The sequence below is a fragment of the Acomys russatus genome, chromosome 2 (genome assembly GCF_903995435.1).
Source record: "Acomys russatus chromosome 2, mAcoRus1.1, whole genome shotgun sequence".
NCBI lineage: Eukaryota > Metazoa > Chordata > Mammalia > Rodentia > Muridae > Acomys > Acomys russatus.
Genome location: NC_067138.1, coordinates 25,652,014 through 25,666,310, shown reverse-complemented (window position 1 = coordinate 25,666,310; position 14,297 = coordinate 25,652,014). Strand labels below are relative to the sequence as shown.

At 37.7% G+C, this 14,297-nt stretch overlaps 1 protein-coding gene across 1 annotated transcript in view; it reads left to right on the top strand.

The window, feature by feature from the left end:
• Window positions 1–14,297, top strand: part of St18 (ST18 C2H2C-type zinc finger transcription factor) — a 71,612-nt gene that overhangs the window by 18,013 nt on the left and 39,302 nt on the right. The window contains exons 6-7 of the mRNA XM_051159526.1: window positions 7,772–7,962; window positions 10,032–10,243. Of these exons, the coding sequence (XP_051015483.1) occupies window positions 7,772–7,962; window positions 10,032–10,243 (403 nt within the window). The remainder of the gene's footprint in view (window positions 1–7,771; window positions 7,963–10,031; window positions 10,244–14,297) is intronic.

The following is a 14,297-nucleotide window of genomic DNA, read 5'->3' as shown; positions in this document are numbered from 1 at the left end:
AAGTCCAGCCTTATTTTCTCTCCTGCTCAATGACTCACCATAAGCTGCTTGATTGGCATATTTGGACAACTGGGGAGCAGAGTTTATACAACATTGAGACAAGAGAGTCTCAGAACAAGGATTGGAAACAGATATGGGAGGTACAGAAATCAGCATTTGAATTACACAATAATTTTATGCCAATACCTCACTCTAAAAAACAAAAAATGAAAATCAAAACAAAGACAAAAAATACCAAAATGAAACAAGAATTACATGTGTGTGCTGTGGACACAGTCAACATACCATGGAGTCTGTTTTTTGTTGACTAACTGTTCCTAGGCATCAGGCCTGTCATGGACTGTGGTTTATAAACCAAGTGACACTCCAGTGGAGAGAATTGATTTTCCCTTTCCCGGCAAGAATCAATTATAAATAGTTCCTATATTGGATGTGGGACTTTTGTCTACTTCCCTTTCTCTGTGCTGGGATTTTATCTAGTTTGAAATTGTGCAGGTCTTGTGCATGCTATTATACTCTCAGTGAATTCGTATGTGCCATCAGTCCTGTTGTGTCTGGTAGACACAGTTTCCATGGAGTCATCCACCACCTCTGGCTCTTACAATCTTTCCACCTCCCCTTCAGTGTAGGATCCCTGAGTCTTGAGGTTTGATGAAAACATTCTTTTTAGAACTGAACGCTCAATAGTCTCTCACTCTCTTCACATTGTCCAGGTGTGGGTCTCTGTGTTAATTCCAATTTACTGCAAAAAGAAATTAATCTGATGAGTGTTGAACAATACTCTGATCTATGTACCCTTAGATCATATAGCAGTATATCATTATGGGTCACTTTATTGCTATGTTCCTTTAACATAAGAGTATTATTAGATGTTCCCCCTAGGTATATGACCAATCTATTATTTGACATGGACTTCTTTAGCAGAATCAGAAATGGGTTCCATCTCATGGAGGGGGCCTTAAAACCAAAATGTAGTTGGTTATTCCCATAACATTTGTGCCACTATTCACCAGTATCTTTCATGCAGGTCACTGATGTCAGTTGCAGGGTTTATAGCTGGGGAATACTATTACTTTTGTCCTCTGGTAGTGTCCAGAGTACCTGGCACAATGAATGCAGGAGAGAAACTTACAGTTAGACACCAGCTCAATTTTTGAAAGACAGAAGTGTTGTATTGACAAGAGGTTTTACAAACAAGTTGTAGAGAGTAACTATAAAGTTAGAAATAAGCAGTGATGGTGTGCAGGGTGGTATGTGCTGAGGGTGGTCTATAGGCACCCTTTGGCTAATGACTCAGCAAAATATGACCCATTTCTGGCACTGAAGATTTTACTTTGCGGTATGAGATGTCTAACTGGGGCATTGTCTCCTGCACCATATGGTGACTTCATTTAAATTTCTTTCATAGCGTCATATATATTTTAGGAAGCTCCTATAGGAGTAGGTGTCCATGTGGCTTTTCAAATGACTTTCAGTGTTAGTTGTCCCTGCCCAGAGTCCCTCCTTTACCCTGGTCTCCCATCCTCTCTCAACTTAAGCCTCTATTATAGTTTATTATTTATCTCTTTATACTAATATATTCTGTTTCCCCTTCCTTGAACGATCTCCTCCCCAAAATGATAGAGCAGGAACTTGAGGAACAACGATTTGAGCGTTTTAATGAACCTCTGTACTGATTTCCACAGTGTTGTATCAGTTCACACTTGCACCAGTAATGAATAAGTGTCCTCCTTTCCCTGTATCTCCCTCAGAATGTGATGTTATTGGTGTTATTGATCTTGGACATTCTCAATGGAATAGGATGAAACCTCAAAAGTTTTGATTCGCACTTCCCTAATGAACTAGGATGTTTTAAATTCTGTTTCTCAGTTTAAGTTTCCTCATTTGAGAATTTTCCTCCTAGATTTGTACCGTTTTTAATTGGGTTATTTGATTCCTTGATGTTAGTTTTGTTTTAGTCCTTCATATATTTTAGATATTAACCCTTTTTCAGTTGTATAATTACTGAAGTTTTTTTCATATTCTAAGTGCTGACACTTCATTTGAATTGTCATGTCATTTGCTGTACAAAAGCTCTTTAGCTTCATGAGATTCTATTTATTAGTTGTTGGTCTTAGTGCCCGTGCTATTAGTATCCTGTTCAGAAAGTCTTTTCTCAGCCAATGAGATCAAGCCTACTCCACAATTTCTCTTTATCAGATTCAAGGTATCTGGTCTTACATTGAGGTCCTTGGTCCAACTTGACTTAAGTGTTCTAAGGGGTGCTAAATATGGCTCTAGTTTCATTCTTCTACATAGAGCCATCTGGATTGATCAGTACAATTTGTTGAAGATGCTATCTTTTGTCCAGTCTGTATTTTCAGCTTCTTTGTCAAAAATCAGGTGTGTATGTGTGTAGACTTATGTCTGGGTCTTCAATTCTATTTGGTTATTTAATGTGTCTGTTATTATACCAATACCATGTGTTTTTATTACTACAGCTCTGTACTACAACTTGAAATATGAGTGATGCCTCCAGTAATTTTATAATTCAAGATTGTTTTAGCTCTCCGGTGTTCTTTTTGTTTCTATATAATGTTGAAGTTTTTTTTCAATTTCTGTAAAGAAGCATGTTGAATTTTTGATGGGGATTGCATTGAATCTGTAAATTACTTTTCATAGAATAGTTCATAGAATAACATAGTTTCTCTATATTAATCCTACTGATCCATGAGCATGGGATAATTTTGCATCTTCTGATGTCGTCTTCAGTTTTCTTCTTCAATGTCATAAAGTTTTTATCATACAAGACTTTCATTTGTAAGTGAAAAAAAAATCCCAAGATACTATTTGAAGCTATTGTGAAAGGTGTTGTTTCCCTGATGTCCTTCTCAATCTATTTGTTGTTTGTGCAAAAGGCTACTCATTTTTGTGAGTTAATTTTGTACCTTGCTAGTGTTTATCATCTGTAAAAAAAAAATTCCTGGTGGAGTTTTAAGGATCATTTATGCATAAAATTATACAGTCCGAAAATAAAGATACTTTGATTTCTTCCTTTCCTTTCTGTATCCCCTTGATCTCCTGGAGTTGTCTGATTGTTCTAGCTAAGACTTCAAGAAATGTTTTTGAATAGGTAGGTATATAGAGAGTAGACATACTTGTCTTGTTCCTGATTTTAGTTGAGATGCTTTGGATTTCTCTCCATTTAAGTTGATGCTGGCTGTGGGCTTGCTGCAAATTATCTTTATTGTGATAAGGTGTGATCCTGGTACCCTTAGTCTCTCTGGGACTTTTATTATGAAAGTGTGTTAGATTTTTTTCAAATACCTTTCTGCATCTAATGAGATGTTCATTTTTTTCCCTCCCAGTCTGTGTATGTGTTGGATTCTGTTGATCAGTTTACTTACATGGCACTATCCCTACAATTTGGGGATGAAGTCAACTTGATCGTGGTGGATAATCTTTTGGTATTCTTTTTTTTTAATTATTATTAATTTATTCTTCTTACATCTCAATGTTTTTCCCATCTCTTGTATCCTCCCATTCTTCCCTCCCCCCAGCCCCCATTTTCCCCTTATTCCCCTCCCCTATGACTGTTCCTGAGGGGGATTACCTCCCCCTGTATATGCTCATAGGGTATCAAGTCTCTTCTTGGCAACCTTCTGTCCTTCCTCTGAGTGCCACCAGGTCTCCCCCTCCAGGGGACATGGTCAAATGTGAGGCACCAGAGTACATGAGAAAGGCATATCCCACTCGCCACTCAACTATTTCCAAGTATTTTATTGAGAGTTTTTGCATTCAGATTCATAATGGATATTGGTTTGTAATTTTCTTTTTACTGGGCCTTTGTGTGGTTTTAGTATGGTAAATGTGCTAATGTTGATTTGTAAAAAGAATTGGGAAATATACCATCAGTTTTTATTTTACAGAGTAACTTGAGGATTATTGACATTAGTTTTTCTGTGACAGTCTAGAACAATTCTGTGGTGTATGTATCTGGCCCTGCACTTTTTAGAGAATTGGGAAATGTGGGAAGGGGCAGATTTTTAATTACTGATTTTATTTCACTAGGAGTGATGGGTGTGTTTAAATTGTTTATTTTATCTTGACTTTGGTAGGTCATATATATCAAGAAATTTATTTCTTTTAGTTTTCCTGCTTGGTGAAATACAACTTTTTAAAATATATCTGTACTGCTGATTACTCAGATTCTCTGTGCGTCTCACAATGTCTGTACTGAAAACCTCAATTCCACATGCAAAAAAAAAAAAAAATGATGCTTAAAAATAAAATAAAATTTAAAAAAATCAAAAAATAAAAAATAAAAATAAAATAAAATAAAATATATCTGTATGATTCTCTGAATGTCTTCAGTGTCTATTGTAATGTTTCCCTTTTCATCTCCAATTCTATTGGGTTTTTAAATCTCTCTTTGTGTCTTTTAGCTTATTTGCTTACTGATTTTTCTTAAATCAACTCTTGGTTTTATTGATTCTTTCTATTGATGTGTTGTTATTGTTGCTTCTATTTTATTGATTTCAGTTTGATTACTTCTTCCCATCTACCCCCTTTGGGTATTCTTTCTTCTCTGTTTTTTTTTTTTTTTTTTTTTTTCAGAGCTCTCAATCGTGTCACTTAGTAATATGAAACCACTCCATTTTTTATGTAAACAGTGTTATGAATTTGCATCTTAGAACTACCTTCACCATGCCCCATATGTTTGGGTTGGCTGTTATTTTCATTCAGTTATAAAAGGTTTTAATTTTGTTATAGATTTTTTTATAGACCCAGTTTTCACTCGATAGTTTGTTATTTAGTTTCAATGACATTGTATACGTTCCACTATTTCTGTTGTAAATATCCAGCATTAATCCATGGTAGTCAGATACAGGGTGATGTTTCAATTTTTTTATATCTTCTGAGATTTGCTTTGTGTTCTCATATGTAGTCATTTTTGGAAAAAGTTCAATGAGATCCTGAGGAGAATCTGTGTTCTTTGGTGTTTGAGTGAAATGGTCTCTAGATATCTGTTAGGTCCATTTGATTTATGATATTTATTAGTTAAAAGATTTCCTCACTTAGCTTTAGTCTTCATGTTCTGCCTATTGGTGATACTAAGGCATTGAAGTCACCCACTATCACTGTGTGAGAGTCAGTGTGTGATAGTGGGTGTGTTTCTTTTATGATCTTGGGTGTCTTTGTGTTTGATGCATAAATGTCTACAATTGCAGTATGTTCCTGGTTAGTTTTCCCTTTGATAAGTATTTAGTATCTTTTCCCATATCTACTGATTGATTGATTGGTTTTGCTTTTTAATCTGTTTTGTCAGATGTTAAAATGGCTCCACTTGCATGCCTCTTGATTTGATTGCCTTGAAATAGCTTAATGTTATGTCTATCCTTGAAGATAAGATATGTTTCTTGGATACAGAAGATGAATCTTATTTTCTAATCCAACCTATTAGTCTGTGTCTTTTTATTGAAGAATAGACACCATCAATACTGAGAGTTATTAATGATCACTGTTTATTAGCTACCATTATTTTGTTGTGTGGATTTTTTTATCCTCTTTGAATTAACTGTTCTTGCTTTATTTAGTTCTTGTGCCCTCTTGTGTGTAAGGAACTTTTATCTTCAGACTGAAGTTTTCCTTCAGTGTTTCTGTACAGCTGGATTGGTAGACATAATTTGCTTAAAGTTGGTTTTAATCATGACACACACACACCCAATTTATTGTGATTGTTAGTTTTTCTGGGTATAGTAGTCCAGCCTGTAATATGTGATCTCACAGAGCTTGTCCAGGCCATTCTAGCTTGCAGTTTCCACTGAGAAGTCAGATGATATTCTGATAGGTCTGCTTTTATACATTACTTAGTCTTTTTTCCTTGTAGCTTGTAATATCCTTTAATCATTCTGTACATTTAGTATTTTGATTATTATGTGTTGTAGGAAGTTTGTTTTTCTGATTCTATCTCTTTTATGTTTTATATGCTTCTTTACAGGCAACTTTCTTTAGATTAGGGATATTTTCTTGAATGATTTTGCTAAAAAAAAAAACAAAAAAAAAAACAAAACAAAAACAAAAACCTATTTTCTGTGTCATTGACTTGGGTTTTTTATCTTTCCTCTACACCCATTTTTCATAGGTTTGATCTTTCCATGGTTTCCAAGATTTTCTGGATGCTTATGGCTGTTTGTTTGTTTTAACATGGAATGTTTTTAAATGTGACACACACTTTTTCTACCTTGTCTTTGAGCTCTGATATTGATTCACTTTTCAATGTTTTAAATCTATGAGGTATTATTCTGAGGGTGGTGTTTTTGTTTGTTTGTTTGTTTGTTTTTGATTGTCTATGTGTTCCATTTGCACTATTATTTTAGTTAAGTTTTCTTTAGTAATTATGTTTCTTTGTTAAATTTCATTTTCATGTCTTAAAATATTTTCACTACCTCATTAAACTGTTTGTCACTGTTTCTTATAGTCTTCATTATGAAATTTATTCATATACTCTTTAAGGTCCTTAAATGTATTTATAATTGCTATTTTGAAGCTCTTGTCTTATTCTTTACCTAAATTGCTTTTTGGTGAACCTATTACAATATGGTTGTTGGCTTCTGGAAGAGGCATATTGTCTTGGTTGTCATGTTTGTGTTGTGTACTTGGATCTAAGCATCTGAAATTATGACTGTTTAGATATGTTAGTGTAGATATCTGATCTCATCTTTTTTGGAGTGTGTGTTACATTATTTGGTTTCTGTTGCATATTCCATGTTCAAGCCAAGTGCAGTGCCTCTAGAATCCCTGGTAGAGTTCTTCTGTGAGTGGCAGGAGTCACAGAGGAATGGAGCTGATTTAGAAGGAAAGTCTGCGAGTGATTTTAGAGAAGAACTGGAAGGACTCGGGGTCCATACCGAGAGGTGTAGTCTCTACAGGATGGAGGGGGGCTGTTTGGATTGGCTGCTAGCTGCATCAGGAATGAGAGTAAGTCTAGCGAGACTGGAGGGGATGATGCGGAAGAAGATATAAGTTACCTGCCTGAATCCCAGCCTGGTATTGTAGCTGTAGTACAGTAGAGTCATAAAGGAACAGAGATGGCCTCGAAGGAAAAGCTGAAAGAACAAAGGAGATACTTGGTGTTCATCAAGAAACCAAATCCCTTGTATATTTTTAATGTGCCATTTGAGATGTTTTACCCAGTCCACAATATATCATCAACATTTTAAAAATTGTTATTTGTTGTAAAAGAAAAAGAAAAATATTTTTTATTCTAAACATCCTGAATGGTGTGTTTCTGATTTTGGACACATAGACCACAGCTAAATAAAATTCTACTTTCTTTGGCCAGAACTGGTTCCATAGCTCCCATGTTCCTGTTTATTTCACACACACACACACACACACACACACACACACACACACACCAAAAAAAAAAACCTATAGGACTCTCTCATTCACATTTGGAATGCAATAATTATATTAAACTTGTCATGAATATAATAATATTGTAATTTAGATACATCTTGAAATAATGACAATTTAATACACAATGTCAATACATTGTCAGTGCATAAGGACTGAATGTCCCTCTTCTACTGGTGGCAAATTTGAACACAGAACATGAAGCAGGAGCATAGCCAGACCCAGCCGAAAGCATCCCCATCTCACTGCCTCCCAGAGCCTCTGCTCTCCTGTAGGCACATCTTCTCTAAATGCTGGGTAGTGTCTCTGTGAACTGAATCGTGACCATCAGTTTCTTTCTATTTTTTAAAAACTACTTGTTTATTCTTACCAGGACGAATTTGGTGAAGCAAATTGAATTCAACTTCCGCTCACAAGCCATCACTTCTCCAAGAGCTACTGCATCAAAACAAGAGAAGTGTGGGAAAGTACCATTTGATTATGCCAGTTTTGATGCACAAGTATTTGGTAAACGTCCTCTCCTCCAAACAGGGCAAGGACAAAAATCACCACCATTTCCTGAATGTAAGCTTCAAATTCAAATCCTAACACCCATTACACCAAAATGCATCTTGTATAGTAGGGGGCTATTTCCTCAAATTCATCGTGTGCTCCTTAGAGCTGATAGGAAAGAATAGTAAAATAAGTAAGTTAACTGTTTTACTAGTCTTTTTTATCAAAGAAATATTATAAGTTATTAGTCATTTCACAGATAGTGTCATTATTGAATCTAAATATAAGAGTGCTAAAGAAATAATTAGAATTGTGATTAATAGATTGAAAGCTTTGACAGCTGTTATATTATTTTAATTCATGTTGTGGTTGTGGCAATCTAATAAGATGAAATATGTCAATTTAAAATATTACTGAAATCAACAAAAGCCACCAGACTGAAGGTAGAGAAAACTGAAATTTTTAAGACACTCAATTCAGGAATCTGGAATTTGCTAGGATCAAAATATAACTGTCAAAATGTTTGCTAATAAATTGAAATTTTAATTAATATAGAAACCTTTAAAATAGGTTAAATAGAATTCTCATTAATCCATAGAGAAGACTGAATGAACTGAATGGCTGTGCAATGTTTAAGACTTGATGGTCTTTCTTACACATTTCTCTTAAGTATGCTAATGGGGAGATGAAAAGTAGGAGTTCAAAACAAATGCAGAAAATGATGGATAATGGACCTTCAATAAGAAGCAAGTGCCCACCTGGAGTCCTATGTGGGCCATACATTTCTTACAGCCTTAAAATTTTATGGATCACTCAGACATTACACCTGAATGGAGTGAGCATCTTTTTTGTTTGTTCATTGTGTCATGTTGACCCAGACTTGCAGGAACCTAGAAGGCCACCTAAAACCTGGCAATGAGACAGGGATGGAGCTCATAGACAGAGCAATTGCTTACATATGTTACATATGCAAAGTCTGGGGTTTCACCCTGTATCCCCCACCCTAAAGAGGTCAGCAAACTTGAAAAGAATTTGTTCATCATTGATGAGTATATTAAAAAGAATTCGGTCTACTCTTGTTCAGAAGAGGTCCCAGCAAACCTGAGTAACCATTGACAACTTGTTTGACTCAGAAAAATTATGTACATACATAATATTTTAGCTAGCAGTTCAGTTCATGTAAATATTTTTATGATATATGTACAATGTATATATGTGTATATATACTTAACTTGCATGAAGGTGGATTAAGAATGCACTGTAGAATTTAATTGTTTGGTTATTGATTGTCAAAACCATATTAGAGTTAATAACATTTTCATTTTCATGTAGTTACAGGAATAAGACTCAATAATCTCTTTTATAAAAACATAAACAAATCTTTAAAACAACCAACATTTACTGCAAAACTAATAGCTAAGTGCTTCTGTATCTTTACTTTTTGTAAACATCTGTGTTTTTCTCCCATAACCTTGAGTGACGCTCATAAACAGCCCACAGCGAAGAGAAACTCACATAATTGTGTTCCCCAGCAAAGCCATGATGCCCACAACAAAACATAAGAAGTCAGCCTTGGTAACTGAATGGCCCTTCTCTTCATGTTGAGACCAGGCCTTCTGTTTCCTCTGATCAATCGCTGAGGACTCTGTCCCAATTGAGTGCAGACTGACCGTGCATTCTGAGTAATAACAGTGCAACGTGTGTTTGAGCAATGTGAGCAGCCCCTGAAAGGTGCCTGGCCCCACCCATGAGTCATGGTCTTCAGCATGTTCAGCTTGCTCATATACCCATCCTGAGCTGTTTGCAGTGTGTGATGGGCTTTGCTCATCTTTTGTTTTGGTTTGGTTTTTAATCTCCATTTTTACACATGTGTTGCCAATGCACCTCCCATATATTGGGACTTTCTGTCACCTGTAGTGAAAATAAAAGAACTATTAAGAAAATGGGCATCTTTCAAGGTTGACATCCTCGGCTTTGTGAACCTTGCTAAAACCTGTCTGAATATACTAAGAGATAATGGTTCTGTTTTAATTTATTCTTTGAGTATTTTAATGAAAGAAGTTCTGTCTTTAAAAAAAAAACTCTTTGATGACTGAAGCCACCATGTACATGCAATTGCTAATCAAATCTCTCTTCAACAGCAAAGCATTTTTCAAATCCAGTGAAATTTCCTAATGAGCTGCCTAGTGCTGGCGCCCACACACAGAGCACAGTCCGTGCCAGCTCTTACGGCCATGGTCAGTGCAGTGAAGACACCCACATAGCAGCAGCTGCTGCTATCCTGAACCTTTCCACCCGCTGCAGGGAAGCCACCGACATCCTCTCCAACAAACCACACAGCCTGCATGCCAAGGTAAGCCAGGCCAAGAGCCTGGAAGACAGGCCAGCGAGGGAGCCCTGAGAATCGAGTGCCTTTCATGTGCCTCGCCACATTCACTCACTTCCCCTGCTCCCTTCCGAGGTAGGGACTGAACTCTCAGTGGGTTCGGGAAAGAAATGTGCTTATCTTGGTGGCAGTGATTGAGGTGAGTTTCATCAGGAAAGAGAGTTACTGTTAAAAATGCATCTGTACTGTGGAAGCGGTTCACTGTCTGCAGATCAGAGCTACTTAGAAACAGTGGCTGGTGGAACATTTTTGAAACTGACCGCGAAACTGTGCCTCACATGGCAGCACCTCCTAGCATGAAGACTTCTAGGTTGTAGTGTTCTCAAAAGATCCACAGCAACTACAGACACAGTGAGTGAGGAGCCTCAAGGACTTAAGTATTCACTCCTCAATCAAATTGTGGGACCTTTGTGAACACAATGTTTCCCGTGAGATTAATCATGTTTCCCATAGCCTCTCCTTTCCAACTGTGACAAATACATATTCATACTCACGACAACTTAATGAATGCACATAAAGTCTCTGTGTGTCTTGTTCATGACAAGAGCATATCGTACTTGAAGCCCAGTGGGCCACAGAGGCTCAGTGTTTCTCACACTGGGAGCCAGCAGCTCCTATTTACACAGAAGGCTCACTTAAAGAATTTAAAACCTACCGAGATGACAAGTCTAGAAACCTGCCGATATAGAGTGTCCAGACACCCCTGCTTAAAATGGAAGATTTCTCGAGTCAATCTCAGACCCTGAAACCTGTGCAATGCCCCTTTAAGGGCAGCCCCATGCTTGTGTGGTCAGCTGCTTGCCTTCAGGAGAGCAGGTAACACAGTGCCACCAAGCATTTGACAGAAGAATCAGAATTAGCTTCTGGAAAAAGCCGAGCCAAGTAAACCCCAGGAAGAGGTGGTTGCCAAAATCCACTCAAAAACAATCTTTAAACAAATGAGGTTCTTAAACAAAGAAAAAATATCTGTGAAAATACGGAGAAGAAAACACCAAACTGTATGAGTATATAATGCCAGTCACAAATAACTGAAACAGGAAAAGAATTTCTGGGATTTTGAAACACAACTTTATTTTTAAATTGATATTTTCAGATCTATTTTGTTTTTCCTTTTTAAAATGTTATAGAAGTACCTGGTGGTTCTAGGAATACTCCAATGTCTTTCTTTCTAGCATTTTCCACTTGACTAAATTGCTGTCTTGTAGAAAATGGGGTCTGCCACCATGGGTATTCAGGTTGAAGCAGCATGACAGTGCCCATGTGCGTGTTCTCCTGCTCCCCAGACGGCTCCTTTCACCCTAAGATCCTCCAGGTTCCACTAAATTGCTGAGGTCAAGCAGGTATCACAGAGATGACTAACAGTTGAGTGGTGTTTTCTTGTCAGTCTGTTCTCTTAAAAAACACAGTTCTGATCAGAAAAAAAAATCTGCTCAATCTCTACACTTAAAAAAAACAAAGAGTCCCTTTCTAATGTCTGTTTGTCCACTTCTGCTGTCAGTGAGGCGCTGCAGCAGACCTGGCATTCGCAAGATAATGTTCCTTTTAACACAGCTCCTTCCGCTCAACACTAACTCCACGATAAGGACAGGGAGAGAGAGAGGGCTCAGATGAGCGTCTACAGGGAGCCAGTTGAGCCAGAGGTCTTAGAAAACATTTTTCTATGGCAAGTACCCCCACACAGTAGTTGCTAACATGGGACAACTATGGCTCCCCCAGCCTCACTGACCAGCACTGCTGACCTGCATAGCTGGCTGTGCACATTGCCACGCACCTGTTCCAATAGGCAGAACTCTGTCTTCATCAGAGTTTGTGTTCTCAAAAGAGAACTGAGTCTCACTAATTTACCAAAACAACTCTTTTAGGGAAAAAATGCCAAGTTAATTAACCCTTCAGACATGGAACTAAGAAAATCATGCTGGATGTGAGGGCTTTGTTGTTGCCAGTAAACATGGGATTGGATGCCATCTTTCAATGTCATGTCAGCAGAATTCTTCCTCCCACAGATTTGAGTTTTTCCCTTTATCACAGGTTGTTATATCTTTATTTCTGAAAGTTTATGCTCATGAGATCTCCTAAGTATCATATTTGGAAGCAAATGCAGCAAAGCAGGTTTTCTTACTCCATAGTTGTGTCGGTATATGAGCCATCTTGTCAAGTGCGGTCTAAGCACCCTGGATAGACCAATGCTTCTCAATCTGTGGGTCTCCACCCCTTTGGAAATCCAAAAACCCTTTCATAAGGGTCACCAGTGTTCTCTACAAACAAAGGTACATTTCTGTGCAGAGAACAGCAAGCTGTGTCTAGCATGACTTGTCACTTTTCAAATCACAGTCCACTACATTTTGGATTTTAGAAAGAACTATTTTTGTTAAAATACCATCTTGTCTCTGAACAATGTGCTTGTACCACCAGATCTCTTATATGCAGTTTAAGGAATTAAGAAAGGAAAGAATAATTTTATGTATAGTTCTTAATGAACATCATAAAGACTAAAAGGTAATTTTATCTGAAATACTAGCTTGCCTTTGATTTCCGTACTTTTGTTGGTTCTAAGAGACAGAACCTCCATTTTAATTTGACATAAATGTGAATTTTGCAACGCATATAGTGGCAGCATCACGCCTCTTAAGGTCCTTTTGCACACCCACTGTGACTCCAGGTAGAGATAGAGCCATGAGTGTAGGTTGACAAAGAGTGAGTATCTTGGGAATGCCGGGCTCTTTCTGTCAGTGCCCCGCGAGAGCTGTGCCAGCCTGTGGCAGATGCAGCCCACTTTCCCTCCTCCCATTCTAATCCGTAGAGGTGGAACATGCTTCAAGTCTATCTTTATCCTCATCACTACTGCCTGCCAAGCATTCTGTTATTTGTTTTGGTATTTTCCCCACCTGTTTAGACAAAATGACATATGCACAATGTGCCTTAAAGTAAAACAAAAATTGACACTTACTTGAAGTGTTTAAAGTTCAAAGTCTGTTTTTGCTTGAACAAGGCCTAGAAACAACATGCCATTAGTTCTGCTTGCTCACAGGAATGCCCCAATGGACTCTGGGTAGTTAGAGCCCAAAGCAGGTTTTAACATCTGAACACATTGTACCATACACTGTGAGGGACCAGTGATGGGGCTCTCAAGGTAGGGACCGTGAGGAACTGGCTACATACCTGTACTGCAATTAGATGTGTACTAACTGGCTCCTAGCTGGGCGTGGTGGTTCAGCCTGTAACCTCAGCACCAGAGAGACTGAGACAGAGTGCCATGAGCTTGAAGCCGTCCTGGAAAATGGAGCAAAATCCTGTCTCAAAGTAAGTCAATATATAGAAGATTGATTCTTTAGCCCTTTGAAGAGTAGCCTAGGGCTATGTCTCCTTGGGAGCTGTGATTTATAGAATACCTACTGTGTCCTAGGTACTGTTCATGTACTCTCTGACCATGTGGATCTCTTTAAATCCTCCTAAAGAATCTGCCACGGATAGTAATTTCCCATTTTGCAGTGGAAGAAGAAATGGTGCAGAAATGTTGAATAATTTTCTCTGAGTGGCACAGCTATAGTTGCAGAAAAAGAAAGTGGAATTTGAATTCACACAGTCCTTAGTTCTTTTCTAAACTGCTTCGTGGCTCACACACTGTCAAAACACCAGGAACTTGATAGACTATGATTTCAAGTTCAGAGTGCCTGTTTTTGCTTGAACAAGGCTTAGAAATTGGGAAGGTATTCCTAAATTTGAATTTCACACCTTGGGTTAGTCACTTCTCTGAACTGAGTAATTCTGAGTTGTAAACAGGTTCCACATTTTTGTCACCCTGATGGAGTAGGACTTTGTCACTGCTGAGTAGGAATTGAGTGTGCATGGCTTCTGTGTTCAGCACTTTATAACTGTTGATTGTCTCACTGACCAGAGAGTATCCCAGTTATCAGAAGTGCCATGGTTACATTAATCCTGTCCCCACTATTGGACACCTAGGTCACTATTTATCTTCTAGGAGAGATGAAGAGTACAGTCACTAGGTCTGTAAACTTTCAGC